Raw genomic sequence first — 23022 nt, 5'->3', positions numbered from 1 at the left:
TAATCCATAATAAATATAAAATTTTCAAATGATGGTATTGTGCTGTTTAATAAATAATGTTATATAATAGGGTTTATAAATACACGTATATGGGCATTTAATATTTAATTTACAATTTATAAAATAATAATAACTTAAAATTGGTTTTCTTCCAAGAAAATTGGAACATTGTTATTGTTTTTATTATATTCTTTAAATACATAAATGAATAAGCTTTAAAGATTAGTAAAGTAAAATTTTATTAAAAAAATAAGCATTAATATTAACTTTTAATTTTTAATTTCTTATTTCTTATGCGAATAAAAATTTTAATTTTCAATTTTTAATGTTATGTCTATACATTAAGAATACGAAAGTTAATTTTAATTAGTTACATACGACTTAAACACGCAAAATTAATTAATTTGGTAATGACATTTAATTCAATAAATATAATTTGTATTCGTATTTTCAATATACATGCTAATTAAGATATAAAATTGTAACTCTTAATATATTGATATTCAGAATTAAAACTTTAATTTTTTGTTGATATATGAATTTAATTTTTACCCAAGCAACGCGATTGTCACAATTAGTTCGAAATGATATCATTTTGACTGAAATTTTATTATCTTTCAATTACATATAGCAGCTATATGTATGCAAGAATAGCTTCTGTAACTGAGAAACATTGGAAACGCTCGAAATCGTACGGCGCGAGAGAGCGTCAAGGGCGAGAAAGAACGGTAGTATCTTCTTCTCACAGCGAATCAAGCGTGAGAGAGTATGATAGCATCTCTATCCTCTTCTCGCGCTCGATGCGCTGCGAGCGCGAGAGAGTACGATAGTATGTCTATTCTTTTCGCGCAGCGCTTCGAGCGTGAGAGAGTAGGATAGTATTTCTATTCTCTTCTACCATCCGAAGGTAATCGAACGCCAAGCGCACATGGATGTGGCTCGTGTTCTGTGTGCGTGCTTCGCGCTCTTCCCACTCCCGCCCTACTACCGATGTTGCCGCGATGCAGGGTGCCGTTTCTGGCAGTTCTGATTCTAGAACTTGGGATCCTGCTCGATGCTGCTTAACTTCTATAATGGGATGAAACGGGGAAGCTCCAGTTGCGCACAGAATAAATCACAGCAGGTTGAATGAATCGGACACAGGTCCAAATGGACACAATAAGGAACGGACACAAGGTGGTTGAAATCAGACACAAGTGAAAATCGGACACAATAGCAATCGGACACAGTAGTAATCGGACACAGTGCCAATCGGACGCAGTGCCAATCGGACACAGTAGAAAACGGACACACGGATAGTTAAATAAATAAAAGAATCTGGTAAAAAAAATTCTGCGACAGTCTGCCTCGCGAACCGAGATATTAAGCGTTAAAGTTGACGATTTTTTTGGCTAGGAAATCTGTCATAGCGATATAATGCAGTAAGCTGAGCATGCGTTGTGACTCTGTACGCATGATAGGAGGGTACAGGGGGCGAAGCCTCCTCGTCAGGAGTCCAGGGACGAAGTCCCCTGATCAGGGATTCAGGGAGCGAAGCTCCCTGGTGGGGGGGGGGGTTGGGGGGCGAAGCTTCCCCCACTATCATAGAACTAATTACGAAAACAATACAAAATTATATTTGTAACAAAATGAAAAGATCGGCGAAAACTTCACATCCAATCCTTGCGTTGGAATCTTTGCTAATCTTTCTAGGATCTATCATTTTAATATATAAATTTAATATTAATTAATATTAATTAATATTTAATATATAATAGACTCATCAATTTAGTAAGGCGAAAGATTATGTCTTCATCCCCAAGCCTTGCGCAGGGATCTTTGCCAATCTTTCTATCATTTAGTAAGGCGAAAGATTGCATCTTGCACTTCGAATATAATAACACTTTTAACACTTTTTTAGGAAAAAACTGTCACGATTGCAACTATCCGTGCGTCCATTTCTTATTGTGTCCGATTGTCACTGTGTCCGATTGCCACTGTGTCCGATTGCCACTGTGTCCGATTTTTACTGTGTCCAATTTCAACCACTTTGTATCCGTTCCTTATAGCGTCCGTTTGGATGTGTCCGATCCATTCAACCTGCTGTATCCGATTTATTTTGTGCGCAACTGGGATTCACTCGATGAATCCTGCAATTGAAATGATGATATAAGAACATGACAATTTTGACATAAAATATGATAGATCTGAATGTTACTATATTATCATATAAATAGTCTTAATTTTAAAATCTCGATTGCATATGTAATTCTTGTAGATAATTTAATTACAGATATAAATTCGTGAATCTATATTATGTTTAATGAGAATCATTTTTATTATGAAAATTGTTTATAAATTGTTGAATATATTTTGTTTATTTGTTTATGAATTTATCATAATTGTATTATAAATATGGGAAATATTTTTCTTATTTATATATTATGGTTAATTAAAAAAGATAGTAATTAATAATATTATTTTATTATTTATTCATTGAAAATGATTTAAAAATGACGAATGATTTTTAAATGACAATATATTTATGATAATATTTCGTGACAAATGTTATATTTATTTTATGTCATTTTTCAGTACACTGGCAAAAAATGACCTTAAATCATAATGTCATCTTGCTACTTGGAATACATAGATTTTATACGAATAATCTTAGTATATTCGGTATGATCACAATACATTTAGTATAAATACAGAATATTTGTATCATGTGCTGCTAGAGTATATTCGATATATTCTGAATGAGCTTAAGAATATATGAGAAATATATGATATATCATCAAGATGTCATATTTTCTCTGGTATATTAGGCAATAGTACGTATGACTACAGTATTTTCAGTACGAATGTAGAATATTCGAATAATATCATGTGCTATTATATAGTAACATTCATTAATCAGATTTATCATATTTTATGTCAAAATTCCGTGTTCACTTACATCATCATTTCAGCTGTAGGTTTCATCCCATTATAGAAGTTAAGTAGCATCGAATAGAATCAAGTAGAATGGATGACCGTTTTAAAAACATGCAATGATACAAGATAAAAAATGTTTCATTACTTTCTCTCAATTTTTTTCATTTTTTTCACTTATTTTCCGTAAGAGGTATCACGTATATTATAAATTTTCACGATTTGTCTGGGGTATCCTTATGCATGCCCTACATGATATACTGTTTTTAAACCATTTTCATCCTATGGCCATACTGCGGGATATTCTCCAATACATATTAGAGATTAGATTAATGAGCGGTAATAACGCTTTAAGTACATTCCATAGTATGTCGCAGTATGTATTTCGAATGTTCGGAGAATATTTCGAATATACTTGTATGATGTGGAACGTTCTCAGAATAGACGAGTGCTATTAGGGAATCTACAATAATTATTAAATTAAAATAATTATTAAATTTGACCGCCACAAGCAAAGATTTATTACTTTTATTTTCAAACTACAATTAAATGAAGCGTTTAAGAATCTCGAAAGGTCTAGAATGGAGTCTTTCCGGCTTAAGAGAAGGATTGCGCAACACGTTTCTCAATACATACAGTCTCAATTTTTTTCGAGACAGGAACTCTCACTCGCACATTTATCACGCAGTGAGTTTGACAAACTGAGGAATAAGATGAGGTGATATGCCTGGTAAGCAGAAGATCCAGGTCAATTCCCGGCTGAGGTGATATTTTTCGCAAAAATAATAATTACGAATTTTCACAACTGATTCGTGGTCGGGCCCCGCCAGCGATTAAAAGTTTTACAATTAATATTGAAAAAAAAGCCAATCACAAAAAATGTAGAAAGTACAACGTTGGCGAAACATACAGAAAGGCTTCTCTGAATCAGATTTAGCAGAGAGTGACAAATATGCATGATCTTTAGACATGGATCAGCTGACGGATTACGAGATGATAATAGCTAACCATTTGGTTGATCAAACATGATTGGTCGAGAAGCATTCAGAGAAGCTGTTAAAAGAATCAAACCATTAAAATATTCTGTTTCACCTGTCACTGAGGTATTAGTTATAACGGTTAATCTTGAGAGATCTTCTTGGAAATTTTCGAAGGACGGTGATGACAATTGTTGCAAAACTTTAGTATTAATGTCAATCCCGTATTCTTTGATTATAACACATCAATGTCTTTTCTCAACACCACTCAACAAGCATATAACAATAGTGATGGGATGATGCCGAGAGCCTACGGCCTTCCCAAAATTCAAGGAAGGTTGCTCATTTAGAATCATTGTATTATCGGTAGATAGCGTTCTTTACCCGTTAGCTTTGCATTTCCATCGTATCATCTCTAAAAATGTATCCAGACCACGCAGTTACATAAAAAACAGCCTCGAACTGGTTAACAAACTCTCCGGGATATCGTTAGCACGATGTTACAATCTAATCTTCTTTGACGTTGTATCTTTATTCACTAACATTCCTCTTGATTTGGCGTTTAATTATCAAGAAAAGAGGAGATTTTGATGGGATGCAATATATCGAAGGAGGAATTTATTAGAGGGGTTTCACTCGTTCTCAATTCTATTTATTAAATTTGATGACGCTATTTACAAACAATCCTTTGATACTCCTATGGGCTCCGCTTTCTCATCATTGCGGACCTGGTGTTAAGCGATCTGGAGGAGAGAGCACTTGAGAAATGTGGAGTGACGATCTCTTTTTACCTAAGGTAGATGACATTGTCATGGCTGTTTCTTCCAATAAAACAAAAGACATCCTAAATATTTTCAATTCTTTTTATCCGAGACAGTTTACAGTTTACAGTCCGTTTACAGTCCGTTTACTTTAGAAGAGAGAGAAAAATTTCTCAACTTTTTGGATGTATGAATCAAATTAAATGGCGATGTGATCGAAACTAATTGGTATCAAAAACCCATGTTCTCAAGAAGCTATCTCAACTATTTTTCCCAGCATCCTCTCTCTCAAAAACGAGGGATGATCTTTGATATGGTTGATAGGACTTTGTTACTCTCACACTCTAAATACCATCAAAAAAATAGAACGGATTATTAGCATTTTGAGAGACAGCGATTATCCTCTAAACTTTATTTTCAACTCCATTAACTTACGTTTAAAAAAATTTCTATCAACGACAATTAACTTCAACCCAAAAAACAATTTGATTACAACTGTGGAAGACTCGAGTATATTCCCTTGGTTTACTGTGCCTTTCATAACATAGATTGCGGATAGAATGAAATTAGCTATCACTAATTTAGATTCTAAGATCTCCTTCTTCAGCCTTAATAAGCTTGGAGGATTAATCAAAGCTCAAAAAAATTCTCTTCCAATCACACAAAACAAAAATGTAATCTACAAGATCTCTTGCAAAAATTGCAACGCTTCTTATGTGGGACATCTCGACAACTAAAAACAAGAATTTCTAAACACCGAACTCACATTAACAGAAATACGGCTACCTTTTCTGTCATTACAGAACATAGATTGCAATTTAACCATGATTTTGATTGGGAAAATGTCAAAATCCTTGATAAGGAGCGTTTTCTAGAAAAGAGACTTGTCTCGGAAATGCTATACATTAAAAATCAAGCAAATAGCCTCAACTTGCAAAAAGATACCGAATTTTTACAGTGTAATTTTTAAGTGCGGATAGAATGAAATTAACTATCACTAATTTAGATTCTAAGATCTCCTTTGAGGTTTGATAAATAATTGGACCTGTGCCTATGGGATAATCTTTTGATTGGCCTTGTGCTACTGGCCTGGAAACCGATATGAGCATCTACCTTCACTTATAATTGACGGTTACCGCATAGATACACGATACCAATCGCCACGGTTATATCTTCTATACTAATGTTCCTAATTTTCCGAGTTTTGTTTAATTTTTTTTTAAATTTTTATTCGCTGAGGATGGCTCAATATAGAGCCGAAACGTTCGAACGACGATCACACTCAAATTTATATTAAAATTGAATTTATATTAAAGAAATTGTTTACGTAAAAAGTATTATGTTTATTAAATTTACTACGCACTAACAACCGCGTTTTGACTCTTAGTGCCTTTTTTATTTGCAATCTATTATTTACGCCATTTTAATTTATGATCTAATTACGGAGGCAGAGGTGATATCGTTATATTATGTTTGATAATTTTTTTAGATAATTCGTTTCATGATACAAAGAGACAATAACACCTGAAAAATTAATGAAAATAAAACATACAAAATAAAAATAATATAAATGGAAAATTTATTATATTATATTCTTTATTATATTCTTATCTAGATAATTTATAAAATTTTTTACATGTCACGAATAAAAAGGCGAAATAGATATCGAAAGAAATGTCATTTCACATAATTATATTAAATGGAATAGTTAAATTACCTTATTAATCAAATATATAACATTAATAAGCATTTTGCATTTCACTAACGCGATAAAACTTTAAGCAATAGCACATGATTAATAATAAATACATTAGTCACTTAATTGCTTAATTAACTAAAATCTAATTTTTCGTTTCGTGTATTAAAATATACAGAGCGAGTCAGAACAACCATTTGTCCTTAAAATGTCATATTCTTGTCGATTCTAAGACGATTTTTTTTCTGTCAAATTTTTATTAACTTAGTTTTTGAATTATAAGGAAAAACAGTTCGCGAATAACGAGCATACAAAAGATAGGCAGGAGCGATGCAAATCACTCCGCAAGCGATTAGGTGGGATACTCGATGCAATCAACTGATCATCTTAGAATTGTCTCAAGAACGTGACATTTTAAGGATAAACGTCGTTCTGAATCACCCTTATATTGAAAAAAATGAAATGTATCGAAAAAGTTATATATTATAATAAAGTTATAATATATATTATAATAAAAGTTAATAATATTATTATCGTTTCGTCATATATGAAAAAATATTGAAAAATAATAATACTGATTGTCTAATTAAGAGAAATAGAAACAATCCGGTATGAAAATTTTTATAAGATTTCGCTCTATTTCCTGTAACAGTTTTTTTTTTTAATCATATTTGTTTTGTAATATTTATCGTGTTCTACTAAATTATTGCATACTATAGTACTAATTACAGTTATAAAATCATGGAATTGACATTAATGTCAGATGTAACAATTTCGGCGAAGTGTTTCATGATAGCCCTTTTATATTCTATTAATCATTAATTATGCGTCTATATTTCCTATTAGGTGGAAAAACTTCTTCATCTTCATCTTTATCAGGTGTAAGAAAAGGATCATCATACGCATAATTTGGCGCCCATTTCAATAACAATTTCTCAAAAAATTCTTCTAAATTTCTAGCTTCCTGATAAACTTGTGAATCTACCTGAAAAAAGAATGATAGATAGAAACATAAAAAGAAGGCAAAAATAAAATAAAAAGAATTAAAAATAATAATTAATTGATTTACGGGATTGTATGTAAAAGCATTTTTAAACATGAGTCGGATATCCGCCATAACTTGTCTCAAATCTGTATAATGATTTATATGATCCGATTTTAATTTATCCCTGATTATATCCAGTGCAATTGGTTTTTTAATAATTCGATGATAATCAGTAATCTGACAACAAAAATAATCACTAAGTATCACTAATTTGATTTTTGAGTCTTGATATTAAATAAAAGCTTGATATTAAGCATTGTTCACCTCACTCGATACAACTTCCCGAAAAGGAAGGCTTTGTTCGTATTGACAATAAAGTTCTAAGACAATCCTTTGTGCAATTCGTAACTCTTTAGCACTCATACTATTTGACCTCTTTTCACTGTTTGATATATCATCCGAACAATCAAGTACATTTGTACACAACATACATTGCCAAGTTTCACTCTCACTGAAAAAAATGAGTAATCAATAATAATAAAAAAACAGAAAAAACTAAATGAAAGTGCATTATAAAACTAACTCTGGAAATGATTTTAAACTAGGTATATGACAATAAAGATGGAAGACTTTTGGACATTTATCGCAACATAGTACTGCATCTCCCCCATCCATACACACAGCACACCAATCTTCGTTGGGATCGTCTTTTATCACCATAGAAGCAGTTGTACTTTTTGTATTATCTACTAAAAAAAATTATTGAAATAATGTTTTATTTTTTTTAATAGAATGCATTAAGACGCACGCGTGCACGTACGCGCGCACGCCCGCACGCACGCATGCATGTAGCTGAAAGAATAAATTTAATTTTAATTTAATTTAACTAACCTGTTGTATTTTCTGCTATTGAATTTATATCCTCGTCAGTAGAACTATCTACTTGTGCCGAATCTATTTGTCCTCTTTGAGCTTCTGGTATTACTAAAATCCCATTACTATCTAATTTTGCAATAGTAAGCATTAGATCATTTAATGATTTCTGACAAAATTTATCTAGACTTTTCTCAGTATCATCCGTCTTGCCAGGAGTTGTAACAGGACTAGGTGTTTTAGGTATTGACGAACTGACAGCATGTAATAATGAGACAGTGGATGAAGTTTGCAATTGAGGTGGATTATCACACAAAGTAGCATTTACATTGGTGCTACATTTTTGATTATTGCTGGTCTGTTGATTTTTTAAAGTAATTTTATATGTATCATTGGTAGGAAGTGATGAATAAGTAGATACATGTTGATGTCGAGGCAAAGTGTAAGGAAGGCAAGGATTCGCTTGTTGTGGTATATGCCAACGATGGACGGGATAATTTCCGATATGTTGCGTTGATGGAGAAGTTAAGTTGCATTGTTGCAAACGTGTTGTTACAACAGATGTACTTGCTGCTTGATATGTATGAGATGATGGTACTTGGACTCTTTGAGGATTATTACTTGAGGAATATCTAAATCCAGGAGAAAATCGGTATGGTACATGATTCGTAGATGATCGGAACGATGGATAAGGAGGTGGCGGAATAGAATTATGCGCGAGAAGACCGCGTAAACTTGTGCTCTGTCCAAGTTGATCCAAATTTTGTGCTTGCTGATGTGGATGTGTAGATGATGTTACTTGTTGATGACAAGTTCCTAATGGCCTTTGTATCAATAGAGGTTGTTGTAACCTGTTGTTGTTGTAGTTAACAGAATACGGCACACGCTGATGCGCTTGTGGCGATGATCGAGGTGATATACTATGAGGTACGATATATTGTTGTATATAGTTTTGAGATTGTTGTTGTTGTTGTTGTTGTTGTTGCTGCTGCTGCTGCTGTGATAGATGCACAGGTGCTTGTTGCTGATAAGAATTATGTTGCATGCTGGTAGATTGCTGTGTTACCATTACTGATGGTAATGCTTGTTGAACGACAATAGGAATATTATCCACATGAACATTCGAATTAGTTTGCTTTTGGTCGGTTTGTGATTCATTATAAGTTACCGTACTATTGTTACCAATTACAGGAGATATAGATGGATATACTCTACCATCAACAACTATTGCCCCAATTGATGAAACTACTGTAAGTATAAAATGAATATATTGCTTTGTGTTTAGATGTAATGTAAAGTACAATCGACTATTTCTTTTATTTGTATAAATTAAACAGGAATTTTATCGTCATACCTTTTATTAAATCTGGTACTTTCTCCAGTGATAAATGAATTCTGACTGGTATCTCAGGATTTGGAATATCCGCTCGTCTACTTTTTATTCTTTGTAAATGACTTGTAACAATTCTGTAATATTATGTATTACATTACACACATATGCATGTATATACAAAATGATGTAACATACCACACACACACACACACACACACACACACACACACACACACACACACACACACACACACACACACACACACACACACACACACACACACACACACACACACACCACCGTGCGCGCGGATGCACGCACACGTACATGCCCACATCGGACGCCCGCTAAATTGTATTGCCCCTGCTTATCTTCTGTACGCGGCTTGTAATTCGCGAACTGTTTTTCCTTATAATTCAAAAACTAAGCTTCTAATGAAAATTTGGTACAGGAAAAATCGTCTTAGAATCGTCTCAGGAATTACATTTTAAGGATGATTGTTTTGAATCACCCTATATATATTGGTCATTTATGTACACATGGTTGTACACGTACGCACGCACGCACATATTTTAACATATAAATATATATACATATAAAATATAAATTATCTTATTAATCATTCTTTCGTGATATTAAGATAAAATATATATGTGTATATTGTATATAAATATATGCACATGTCGCGCGCGCGCGTACATGCTATGTATGTATGTGTATCGCGCGCGTATATAGATAATATTATATACATTTGTACATAATTTAATTTTTCAACATATGCATATATAGTCATTCAGATCGAAGTATAACTTTTAGCAGATTTTTTGAGATACTTCTGTATAAAAAAGAATATCATATAAATATAGATCATATTCTCAATAGATATTTATTTGGATAATTAGAGGAGTTTAGAATTTTTAGACTACTGTCATAGAAAGTTGCATGTTAGATGGATATAGTATTAAAATAAATAATAAACAATTATATCAATGATTATATTAATGATGTATCAAATAAAATTCATGTAACTAATACATTATATATCCATATTGATTTTTATATAATACATATATTCAATATGAAAACATATAATTTCATTCATGAAAGCAATAACATTTTACTCGTAATTATATAAATACTGGGAATAGAACATATGTTCATATGACATCTTTTCAGAATATCTCAAATATGTTTGAATGTTTTACATTTGATTCAATTATTTTATATATGTACATATATCTATTTATCTATAACTTCAGTACTTTTTACTGTATAATAATTCCATATCCGAGCCTTTCTTCAAAGCATGAGTACCAAAGAGGATACAGTGATCCGTTAGTCTGGATAATTGATCTAAAGCAACTTTTTTCTCATTTAATGTATTCTGCTTTTGATCACATACTTCATTTAATCTCATTACCAATTGCTTTCCTCTTGTATTAATAGCATTCGTTAATCTGAGATAAAAAATAGAATAAAAGTAATAAAACACAATATCTTAGTATGTGCACGTACACGCGCACGCATGTACGCACACAATATGTATACACACACACACATATATATATATATATATATATACATATAATATATACTTACTGTACTACCATTTGTGTTATATCTTGAACAAGACTTTTTTTCTTTTCTAATATTAGAATTTGTCTATCTTCTATAACTTTCATCGCACTTTTCAATAATACACGTTTGTAACTGAAAATTATTATTTGTCTTCCAAATTTATAATCTTCTAGTGGTATCAATGCAATGTTTGTTATTATTTATAGATCTTACCTTACTTCTTTAAGTAAAATTGACATGGAAGTACGAGTTTCAGCTGCAATTTCATGAATAAATTTATATTTGTGATCTCGATGTTCGCTGAGTTGACAATCTCTACAAGTTAATTTGTCGCATGTTTGACAAAATAAAGATAATTGTTCATGGGAATGAATTGTACAAAATAAATATCCAGGTATTTTCTTATTGCCTCTTTTAACATTATCTCTATCGTTTACTATTTCATCCTTAGGTTTGATTACATGATCCTTGGTTATTTTCAATCTTTGATGTGCCTTAAAAGTTTTATTAAATATAATTAATCAATATTTTACTTACATACTCAAGAATTTATACATTTTTATTGTAAAAAATATAATATATACAATATAGAGTATTTTAAAAAATTTTAAATATAAATTTAGGATTTTAATCATATAATAAATATAGATCATATTCTCAATAGATATTTATTTGGATAATTAGAGGAGCATATTTAGAGGGCAATAAAAATTTTTTAAAGATATGCCGCAAACGCTTTGTTTAGAGATACTAACATCTAAAATTAAAAATAATAGATAAAATTATTGTATAATTACTAATCAATTAAGGAGGTAGACCAGTTTGAAATTTTCAAAAAATCGAAAAAATTTTTTTTTGCTTTAAAAAATAGCTTGAAATCTTAGAATTAATGTGCAGAAAGTTCTAAGAGGATATTCAAAGTATTTTTTAAGTTATAGCATTTGGAGTGGAGTCGCGTACCTATGTGCCGGTAAATGCTCGAAGACCCGGAAGGCACAGCGTTCTATAAAATTATCATATCGCCTTTTTTGTAGTAGAGTACAATAGACATAATAAACCGATTTCTTCTTCTTTCGTAAATATTATTTTCAGAAATGTGACCGTTAACTCCAGTTCAAAATTGAGTTTGAAGGTTTGAAGGCTTGTGAAACGCCTTAGTTAGTTGCTATCTGCAGCATAATACGTTTTACATACGTATACGAGGGTGGTTTGAAAAGTCCGTGCAAAAATGAAAATTATTTAATTTTTCGGGATAAACCTTTTTATTTTTCAACATAGTCTCCTTTTAGACTTATACACTTTGTCCAACGCTACTCCAGTTTGTTGATCCTTCCGAATAATATGATTGGTCTAACTGTGCAAAATAGGCATTCATTTTCGCAATCACCTCTTCGTTTGAATGAAATCTCTCTCCCGCTAGCAATTTCTTCGCATTGGGGAATAAGTAATAGTCGAGGGAGTCAAATTTAGAGAATAGGGAGATGCGAAACAAGTAACTCCATCAACGGAATCGTAACTCCATCAATTTTGTGGCCACAATTCCGAGGAAGTGGTGCGTTGTTGTGATATAAAAGAACTTTCTTGTGGTTCAATCGTGAACGTTTGCAACTCGGTTTTCAAACGGCCCAATAACGATGAATAATATTCACCTATAATAGTTTTACCCTTTTCCATATAGTCGATGAATATTATTCCTTGCGAATCCTAAAAGACAATCGCCATAATCTTTCCGGTCAAAGGAATAGTCTTCGCCTTCTTTGGTGCAGATTGCCCGCTGGCAATCCATTGTTTGGACTGTTCTTTAGTCTCAGGCGTAGTGGTGTATCCATATTTCGTCCACAGTGACGAAATGACGCCTAAAGTCCTGTTTATGGATTCCACTGGAACAGTTGCAAACATTCCTTGAAATACTTCACACGATTTCGTTTTTGGTCAATTGTGAGCAATCGCGGCACCCATCTTGCAGATAACTTTTTCATACCCAAATGTTGATAAAAATATTATGTTCATTCGAGATGCCCACAGCACTAACAATCTCATGCACCTTGATTCTTGATTTCTTTTATCATCTATTACTATATTATGGATTTTATCAATAATTTCTGGAGTAGTAGTTTCAACAGGATGTCCAAAACATTCAGCGTCACTTGTGCTCATATGGCCATTCCGAAACGTTTGAAACCATTTATAAACTGTTCTAATCGTTATTTGCGATAAATATCATCACATCTCTGTGGTCGAAAGGACAAGGCCTGCCCGGTAAGCAGCAGATCCAGGTTTAATTCCTGGCTGAGATGATATTTTTCGCAAAAATAATTACAGATTTTTATGACTGGTTCGTAGTCAGGCCTCATCGTGGCACACACTCTCACTTCTTATCCTCTTTTTATAAAACTAAGATCATCAAATATAATTATTAAGATAATAAAATGGAGGCTTTGCTATATGCAAATCTAGTATCTGTTGAAGAAGTTAGATGTCCTACTGCTCGTATTCCGAGCTTAGTTTTATAAAATCTGAAATATCTACGAGATAGTTTACTATCCGGGTATAATTGTTCTCTCGAGCTTTTTTAAGCTTGAAATAAAGACGTTTCTCAGGGATAAGAGTGGAGAGTTTCGCCGCTGCGGTCCGACCTGCATTCATCGAGAGAATAGGACTATCATTTCTCTGGAGTGGGGATTCGAGAATATACATGTATATTGTAACGATAATGAGGATTTTGATCGAATGAATGATCGAGACGTGGATGGAAATATCGGCTTTATTAATAAATTCAACTCGGATTCTGAGTCGCCAATAACGACTCGTCCAAAATAGCGGAGCAGGAAGAGCGCAATACAATCAATTAGAGCGGGTCCGGTAACATGCTATTGAAGTTATACATATCTGAGAAGATGTGAATCTGGCCCGCGAGCAGCTACGGGAGTCCGGAGCACGGGATTCCGCGGTCCTCCAACCCCAAGGCCGTCGAGCGCCAGCACCGAGGTTCGCTTCTGTCGGACACATCGACGCCACTCTCATATCTGACGGTCGCCCCTAACAACGCAGCTTACTTCCGGCAGGTTGGGCAGGTAAAGTCCAGGTTGCACACCCTCAATCACAAGGCGTCCTCAAGTGTGCCCCACGGCAGTTCGAGGTTCGAGGTTCTTTCGACTCCTCTCCTTCCTGAGGTTACTTAGAGCGAATGTCTCTGTGATCAGAGTCGTCTCTTGATTAAGGCTCGCTAATCTCTGACCAACTGTCTGTTCCGTTCTTCTTCGAATTTTAAACTTCTCTCTGGCTACTCTCACTCCGGATCTCCCCACTCGACATGTGCTCTCCCCGATATTCGACATTTCCGTTATCAATGTTTGGCTCAGATTGCTATTCCTCTCCCACCTTATTTATAACCATTAATATGTTTATAACTTGTCATTCTACAATATGTATATCGCAGTATATGTATATATGTGTGTATCATTGAATTGTTGACGTGTTATTCTAAACATGTTATTTGCGATAAGTATCATCACATGCCTCTGTAGTACTCTCACATGCCTCGAAAGGATAAGATGTCTGCCCGGTAAGCAGGAGATCCAGATTCGATTCCTGGCTGAGATGATATTTTTCGCAAAAATAATTACGGATTTTTATTACGACTGGTTCGTGGTCGGGCCTCGTCGTGGCACACGCTCTCTCTTTTTATTCTCTTTTTATAAAATTAACTATCACCAAATATAATTATTAAAATAATAAAATGATTCACCATAATGTTTATCAAGCTTCTTTTTGTGTCCTGAGGCGATTTGCCTTTCATAAAGTAATGCTTGCTCAATACACGAAATTCTCTTTCGTTCATTTTTCATTTTTTAGAAATCACTCGACTTCCTCGATTCAGACGAATGCCAAATACAGAGAAATAGGTCAATCTGACTGAAACTTGGTGTGTATTCTTCCAAGAGATGCTACTAACTGAAAATAACCTCGATACACACCAGTGGTGCTATCTTTCTGACTTTGCACGGACTTTTCAAACCGTCTTCGTAAAATAATAGCGTATAAAATAATAGTTAAAATTATATTATAAGAATGGATCATATATTTATGGACAAAGAGGGTTCACAAAGTTCATCGGACGTCCGAATAGAACAAGGAAAAGAAAACCGCCGAATCGTCATTCGAGCGCGAAACGACTATCACTAGCATCGAAAAAGCAAGCAAAAAAGTTGAAAACAAGTTCGGTAGAAGTGCCGATAAATGCAAGCCACGGATAATTAACTACTGCATAATTAACTTTTTATTAATTTTTATGACTAATTAAGCAAGGACGATCTGTTACACCGCTATTTGGGAGGCTTTACGCAAAACAATAACAAAAGCCTAAATTCTCTGATTTGATTTGTACCAAAATGAATATTTAGCGACATCAAGACTGTAGAAATATTGCCGCATATATTGCAGCTAGCATTTCTAATAAAAGCTACACAAGCATACTTTTGATGATGCATACGATCGGCATAATTATTGGCCCGAATTCAGCTGCATTGGCGGAGTAACTTGACGCACGCGTCTTCAAAAACGAAATACAGATGTTTGCAGTGTAAGAAATAGATGACCATAAGCGATCATAAAGAGATTTCGGATTATAAACGGCTAACTACAGAGGACCGTCGCGTGCAGACTAAATGGTAGTAAGGGATCCCGAGTTCAAATCCAGTCAATTCCATTTATTTTTCCGAATGTAATAAATATCTTTCAGCTCAGAAGTGGGATACAGCCCATTATTTCAAAGCCCGTTATCTCAAAGAGAATACAGCCTGTTACCTGACAGAGAGGATTCAGTCGATTGATTGTGTGTCGTTCAGAATGAACGAATTCGAGTAAAAGTACTCCAATTTCGTGTCGATCGTTCAAAGGCGAACGAAGTCGGGGAGTAAAAAGTATAATTTAGTATATGTCGTTTAAAATAAACGAATTCAGGAGCAGAAGCTCCAAGTTTCGGATAAAATTTCGGAATATAAAGACTCGGGACGAATGTAATGCCAAAATGGCCGAGCTATAAGAAATAGAGAACCGTAAGCGGTCATGAAGAGATTTGGATTAAACAGTTAACTATATAGGAGCCATCGTGCAGACTAAGTATCTTGGTACTAAGCGAGCGATCCCGAGTTCAAATCCAGTCAGTTTCCGTTTATTTTTCCGAATTTTAATAAATATCTTTCAGCAGCATCTAAAGAAAGCCAAATCGAACGACGAAAGAGCAGAGCAGCCTTGGAGAATGCTGCATGTGAAAACGGAGATTCATCATATAAAGCAAGCATGACCAATTCATCATATAAAGCAAGCATGACCAACCGGTAAGACGCAAAAAATTACATGATATCAAATTGTCAAACTTTAACGCGTTTTTCTCAAAATTATATTTTTCAAGACAGTGTACACGATATCTCAGGCTGTAATTGATGGATTCACTTGGAATTTAAACCATATATTTAGAAAAACAGTAGTTATCACGTAACGGAGGCTTTTGTTAATAACATTTTTAATATCCAAACAATAATAACAGAGTACAGAAAAATGTGATAAAAATTTAAACATTCATATTATTTTTCTCAATTTTCAAAAAAATGGAAAAAGGCTCCGTTACGCGATAAAGAATACTCTACAGTTTATTAAACAAACCGATTTTTTTATTTCAGATTTATCAAAATAGCGGAATCGTGTACATCGTTTTCTAGCGTATTCAAAATCACTTTTCACGCGAATTGTTATAATTTCTTTAAATTTTAATATTTTTTAATAAAATTTAAGCTACAAGTTAAATATATCTACTAAAAAAGAGCAAAATTAAAATTGTTAGTGTTTATACTCATTTCGCAATCCAAGTTCAAAAAATGTCCGCTTTTTAAGTCAAACTGGTCTACACCCTTAAACAATGATCACCCAAAGGAGAATAAAGTGCACTGGCTGATCTGAGGAAATGAGACCTTTCACTACTTGCTCTCAGTCTTCCTGTTTCACCTTCTAGAAGTGCTGTTAACTTCTGTGTCACGGGCATATCCGCGGTGGAAACCACAGGAAAAAATGACGTAAAGTAATCTGGTCCTCCTAGACGAGATTGGGTGTCGGATTAACAACTCCACCCACCCACCCACCCATTCATCCACCCACCCATCCACCCACCCACCCACCCACCCACGCACGCACGCACGCACGCACGCACGCACGCACGCACGCACGCACGCACGCACGCACGCACGCACGCACGCACGCACGCACGCACGCACGCTCGCACGCACGCACGCACGCACGCACGCACGCACGCACGCACGCACGCACGCACGCACGCACGCACGCACGCACGCACGCACGCACGTACGCACAATATTATCAACATACTATTAAGGAAATATTTCTCAATTCAAAACTTTTGTAAATTATACAGATTTACATATATATATATATATATTTAAAAACATGCTAATACGATACTTATGATTTTTGTAATAGAAAAATTAATTTGTTATAGATATTTCATATAATTTCTGAATAAAAGATTATACTAGCCAAGGTGATTTTCGTTATTTGAGTAAGATACCTTTTTTGATTTTTGCATGTTGAATGAATTCGACAAGTAAATTGCTCTATCACGTCAGGTTTTTGAGAAAAGTGAGATTAAAAATATCAAAATTGACATATTTACAATTTTTTGCTAACAAAATTAATTTTTTTTTATTTTTGTTTACATCTTCTTAAAGTGCCAACTTTCGTTTTTAATAGATATTTTTAACGCTATATGTTTTTTGTCCAGTAAATAATTATTTACTTATTGAGTGTTCAATGCCGACCTTTTTAGCCAAGTAGGTGTATTTTTTTTAATTGTTTACAATTTTTCTACTAATTTTTCTACTTAATTTAAATTTGAAATTTTTTTACAAATTAATTTAACAATTTATAAATAGTAATAATAAATAAATTTAATAAATATTATGAACAATATTTTTTTAAATTTAAATTACTGCAAATGGCAAATTTTTGCCAATGATAAATTTTTGGTCATATTTGTTCTACCATTTTGAATTTTGAAAAATTTAACTTCAGATTTGAATTTAGTGACCTCAAAAATCTTGCTATTAAAATCATCACACAGTTTTTAAGACTTTTTCTTTAAAAACATTTGTGGCACAAAATGTTCTTGGCTACTTAACTATACAACTCAACAAGAAAAAACGTACAGCCTTAAAAAAGATCTATTTTAAAGATAAAAGTTAGTACTTTAACATGTCATAAACGAAAGTAAAAAAATGTTATTTGCTAGCAAAAAAATCATAAATATATCAAAAAACGTCAATTTTGTCATATTTAATCTCATTTTTCTCAAAAACCTGACATGATAGAGCAATTTAATTGCCGGATTCATGTTCACACTTTGCAAAAATATATAGGAAAAGGTATCTTTTATTCAAACAACAAGAAAAAAAATCTTAAAACGTTTGTCTGTGTTATATATCATAAGATTGTTTCCAAGTCCATATTTTAATGACTTATAGAAACAACATAAGATATTATCAAAGCAAAAAGTTTGTAAAACTTCAATAAATCACATTAATTATTGAGAAGAAAGAATCATTCAAGTGAAACAATTATAGTTATCTAATACCATTCCACCATTGATGCTATGAAAAAGATGTCAATCCAATCTCTATGTTCAAAACTATCATACTTTGAACAAAATTTATAATTATGTTAGAACTTCCATATTTTTTAATAATATAAAATATACTAATTATTATTATTATCTTATGATTCTACATTATGTAAATTTAAAATATTTAAATGCTAATATTTTTTAAACAAAATGTTTGTAAGCATATCTATGTAAAAAAACTTTCTTACTTATTTTAAAGTCCTATATTCATATTTTAGGTTATAACATTTAATCCGAAAATATCCTGCATATTCAAAATGATTTAATTAATTTAATGACTTGAAATTATTCATGAACTATTCATTGTAATAAAAAATGTTTCAAACAAAAGTTACATAGCATGAAAAAAACATATACTAAAATAACTGTTTTTTCTTTTTACTTTTATTGAATTTGGAAGATCATCTTAAACTTTTTAAACTTTTTAAATAAAACACTTTCTTATAATAAAAACAACATTAAATATTAATAAAAAAAATATTAAATCATATTAAATCTAAAGTTAATAATTACCAAAATAGATGCAGTAAAAGTTCTATGCCAAATACTGCTCAAATGTAAAAAAATATTAAATGTTATAGTAATTAATCATATTTATGATAATGATAATGATTCAAGATATTTTATATTCATCATATTCAATAGCAGCTAGAACAAAAATGTTTCTTTTTGTATATGATATTTTTTTTAAAGTATATATGTGTGTGTGTGTGTGTGTGTGTGTGTGTGTGTGTGTGTGTGTGTGTGTGTGTGTGTGTGTGTGTGTGTGTGTGTGTGTGTGTGCGCGCGCGCGCGCGCGCGCGTATGTAACAAAAATATGTAATCACTTTAAAAAATATATATCACTTTTAAAAATATAAACTATTAAAAAAAAAATATGTTTGCAATGCCCATTATTATATTTTTATACATTATTATATTTTTTGAAAAATAACTATGCTTTGTGACATTTATCTCATTATTTTGTAGTACATAAAAATATTATATAATAGAAAAATGAATATTTTACAAAATATTTTGTATTGATGTTTTATGTCAAAACATCAGAATAAAATAATTTCTAAAGTAATAATTGTTAGTATAACTATTAAGGTTTTGGAAAGAGAAAAAAATTATATTTAAAAAATTAAAGATGATCTTGTAAAATCATGATATTCAAGATCAAATAATTATTAGAACAATTATGTTCAACTTAAAACTCTGAAACTTTGTCAAACATTTTTCTCAATAAAAATAGTTTATGAATTATTAGTTTATGAGTGTGTCATTTAAATAGCACATCCTATGTAAGATAAATCAATAACAATCTCATTATTTCTACTTGAAATAAAATATGTATTATTTCTTGATTACAGGAAAAATTATATATATTTTATGAAATATATATTGAAGAAATTTTGTGATATTCCATTTAACTTTTTTATGTAATAAATTTCCTGAAATATCAAGATAATCTAAAATTTTTTAAAAGAACCTTTTTTTTAACAAAAATTGAAAAAATTTAACATTTAACAAAAAAATATTAAGACATTTATATGAAAAAAATTATTGTAATAAGTTTTCTTATATTTCATATTTCATTATGACATTGTGACAAAATATAAGATATATATCTTGTAAATACTTATTTTATAATTTTAATAATCTTAATTAATTTAATGGTTATGAATTTCTTGATTAATTTTCTACAAAATAATAAAATAAATCAATCAAGAAAAAATACATTCAAATTATTTTCAAAAAGAATATATTTACTTGTATATAATAAATCTATATAACTATTTATCTTATTATTCTGTGCATAAAAATGTTAAAAATCATATAAAAGATCATTAAAATATCTTAATTTTTAAAATTAGAATTATTCAAATGTCTTTTTTTCTGAATAATTTTCTAATATAAATATAGTATTTTTTAATCATTTGATATTTCTTTAATCTTCTTTAATAAAAATATAAAAAGATATAAGATATAAAAAAATAAAATTCTTGTTTAATAAATTCTATTAAATACTGATATTTCACATAAAACCATTTTTCTTAAAAAGTAACAAAAATATATAATAATTGTTATTGATTAATCCTATATATATATATATATATATATATATATATATGTGTATGTAATATAATTACCATAACACAATTTTGACAAATAAATTCTTCACATTCCATGCACCAACTAGTAGCAACAATGTTATCGTGACAGCTGGTACATTTCTTTTCTTCAGTTTCTTTAGTCTCGTCATCTAATCCTAAATCGTTATCTTCTTCCAACAGTTTTGAGAGAAATCTATTTTCAATCAAATTTTCCACTTGGCTAGTTACATTACACACATGACACATAATCATGTTACTTTCTACTGTAAAAAACATTACAAATAAAAAAATATATTCAATATAAAATAGCAATAAATACTAAAATAAGAACCAACTTATATTATTAAATTTAATAAGTAAATTTAATAAATAATAAAATTGATAAATAAATGATCAAGTAGATGAACAAATAGCCTGCTGAAGGGTGCAATTGAAAATAGAAAAGGTACATATACACCTTACGTACACAATATATCTACATCGACTGATGTATTATGGTCACTGATTTTATTATTGATACATATTGCGCAAGCTGCATGTAAACACTCCAAAAGTTTTGGATCATCTCCCAAGGTGAACATCTTGTTACAAAAGATACACTTTGACAAAAATGCACGAATTTCACTTTCCTGACTTTCAGTCGTACACTCAATACGTTGATCATTGCATTCTTCCTCGATACAAATTGCATCCTGTACTTGGGATTGTTGTGTGTCTTGCTTAGAATTGTTTGGCTCTGTAGGCTCCTCTTTCACTACAGATAATGCGGGCAATGCTGGCATTCCCACCACTAATTCATTATTTTGGTTTTCCATGATTGATAACAATCGGATAATATAATCACTCTGCTACTTTTAAAAAATAGTTTACATTATAAATTAAAATAGAAAATTTTTCTCAAATAGCATAGTAGTAGATACAACACCATGGCAGCCATTTTAATAATTATGTACACATGTACTCATGTAGACAAAAAGGTTAAATCACTTTTGTTCGACGAATTTTGAAATGTTTGACAAAAGAATTTTTTAAAAATTATTTTCGGGAAAAAGTATTTGTTTTTTATTTACAAATATATACGCGTAAATATAAATGCCTTACACCAAATTATATACATCAAAATATATTCAAGATACTTTTTAAATATTCACTTTTGAGATCGTTGATTATTTGAGAAATAGCAGCGTTGTTTTAAAATAGTTGGAACTTTTGTTCGAGCTTGAAATAGAAATAGAAATATTTAGCATTTTTGATTATTGATATTAACCTCATCTGAGTTCATTGACATAGCTGATATTGACCTTATTATTTTACTCGAATCCATTTAATTCAAAATGTATTTAATTTCAAGATAATATAGGTAATTTAGGCATTATATAGTTGGTCAAAACTAAGCGATTATTAATCTTTTTAATTTTTGAATTTATCTAATAAATAACAGATATTTATAATAAAATAGAAAACATTCGGTTTCGGTTTCTGTCACTATGTGCCGCTTACTTACAATCCGAAAACGTAGTAGTCGAAAGCTATGGCTGCGTTCCGATATTCACTGCCAGTACTGAAAATATATAGTTTAGATCACGTATATTATAGATTTTCAGTATTGGCAGTGAATATCGGAACGCAGCCTAAATTTTCCTTCCTCTCTAATTCGATATCAATTTAATCATTGCAAAAAATTTTAATCTTCTTCCTAACGCTTTAATTAGAATCTTTTTTTAAAGATTCAAATATTAACATATAATAATAATAATAATAATAAATATATAATTATTTAGAAAACGGTTTTCACCTCCGATTTTGATAAAATTAGATCGACGCGATTTCATTCAAAATAAAGGAATCTGGCAGAAAAACGCGGCGGTTTGCCTCGCGAATCGAGATATTAAGCGTTAAAGATATTAAGCGTTTTGACCACTCTTTTGGTTAGGGAATCTGTCATACCAGTCTAGTTTCCACCGATGTCTTAATTCGCTTCTAATACGACGTAGAATCAGATTTGAGTTGATGGAAACGCGACAAATTGCGCTCATTTCAATCCCGCTTTAATCCACAAATCTTTAACCAGTAGTTTCCGACAGTAAGCGTCGGCACCTTTGATGTTGAGATTTGC

The 23022-nt window shown here is 31.6% G+C and overlaps 1 protein-coding gene and 1 long non-coding RNA gene across 13 annotated transcripts in view; one reads left to right on the top strand and one right to left on the bottom strand.

Moving 5' to 3' along the window:
* LOC148936927 (uncharacterized) overlaps nt 1-16771 on the top strand; it is a 22673-nt gene extending 5902 nt beyond the window's left edge. Inside the window, exon 3 of the long non-coding RNA XR_016138925.1 lies at nt 14973-16771. This is a non-coding gene — a long non-coding RNA (uncharacterized LOC148936927). The remainder of the gene's footprint in view (nt 1-14972) is intronic.
* Nucleotides 6230-23022, bottom strand: LOC105422964 (E3 ubiquitin-protein ligase TRIM33). 12 transcript variants are annotated; one of them, XM_089075640.1, is made up of 12 exons: nt 22854-23022; nt 21373-21681; nt 20943-21169; nt 11331-11611; nt 11139-11249; nt 10802-10996; nt 9560-9672; nt 8224-9453; nt 7916-8081; nt 7657-7843; nt 7417-7569; nt 6230-7332 (listed from the first exon to the last, which is right to left on the bottom strand). In XM_089075640.1, exons 2-12 carry the CDS (start codon nt 21485-21487, stop codon nt 7159-7161), a joined length of 2952 nt encoding a protein of 983 aa, XP_088931766.1. In that variant the 5' UTR covers nt 21488-21681; nt 22854-23022; the 3' UTR covers nt 6230-7158. The 12 variants fall into 12 exon arrangements, with proteins under 12 accessions (XP_088931766.1, XP_088931761.1, XP_088931759.1 ...); XM_089075635.1 differs by lacking the exon at nt 22854-23022 and adding an exon at nt 22702-22843; XM_089075633.1 differs by lacking the exon at nt 22854-23022 and adding an exon at nt 22174-22404 and having other exon boundaries at nt 21373-21754.

Source organism: Pogonomyrmex barbatus, unplaced genomic scaffold (genome assembly GCF_055798465.1).
Source record: "Pogonomyrmex barbatus isolate J1 unplaced genomic scaffold, ASM5579846v1 scaffold19, whole genome shotgun sequence".
NCBI classification, from domain to species: domain Eukaryota; kingdom Metazoa; phylum Arthropoda; class Insecta; order Hymenoptera; family Formicidae; genus Pogonomyrmex; species Pogonomyrmex barbatus.
This window is presented reverse-complemented; position numbering and strand designations above follow the sequence as displayed.

Excerpts from the sequence above, each read along its gene's own strand:
- LOC105422964 (XM_089075633.1), bottom strand. The coding sequence starts at position 22,230 with ATGGATTCGAGTAAAATAATAAGGTCAATATCAGCTATGTCAATGAAC. Across the intron at positions 9,454-9,559 it reads AGTACCAGATTTAATAAAAG|TAGTTTCATCAATTGGGGCA; the intron begins GTATGACGATAA and ends TTATACTTACAG. Across the intron at positions 7,333-7,416 it reads ATGCTTTTACATACAATCCC|GTAGATTCACAAGTTTATCA; the intron begins GTAAATCAATTA and ends TTCTTTTTTCAG.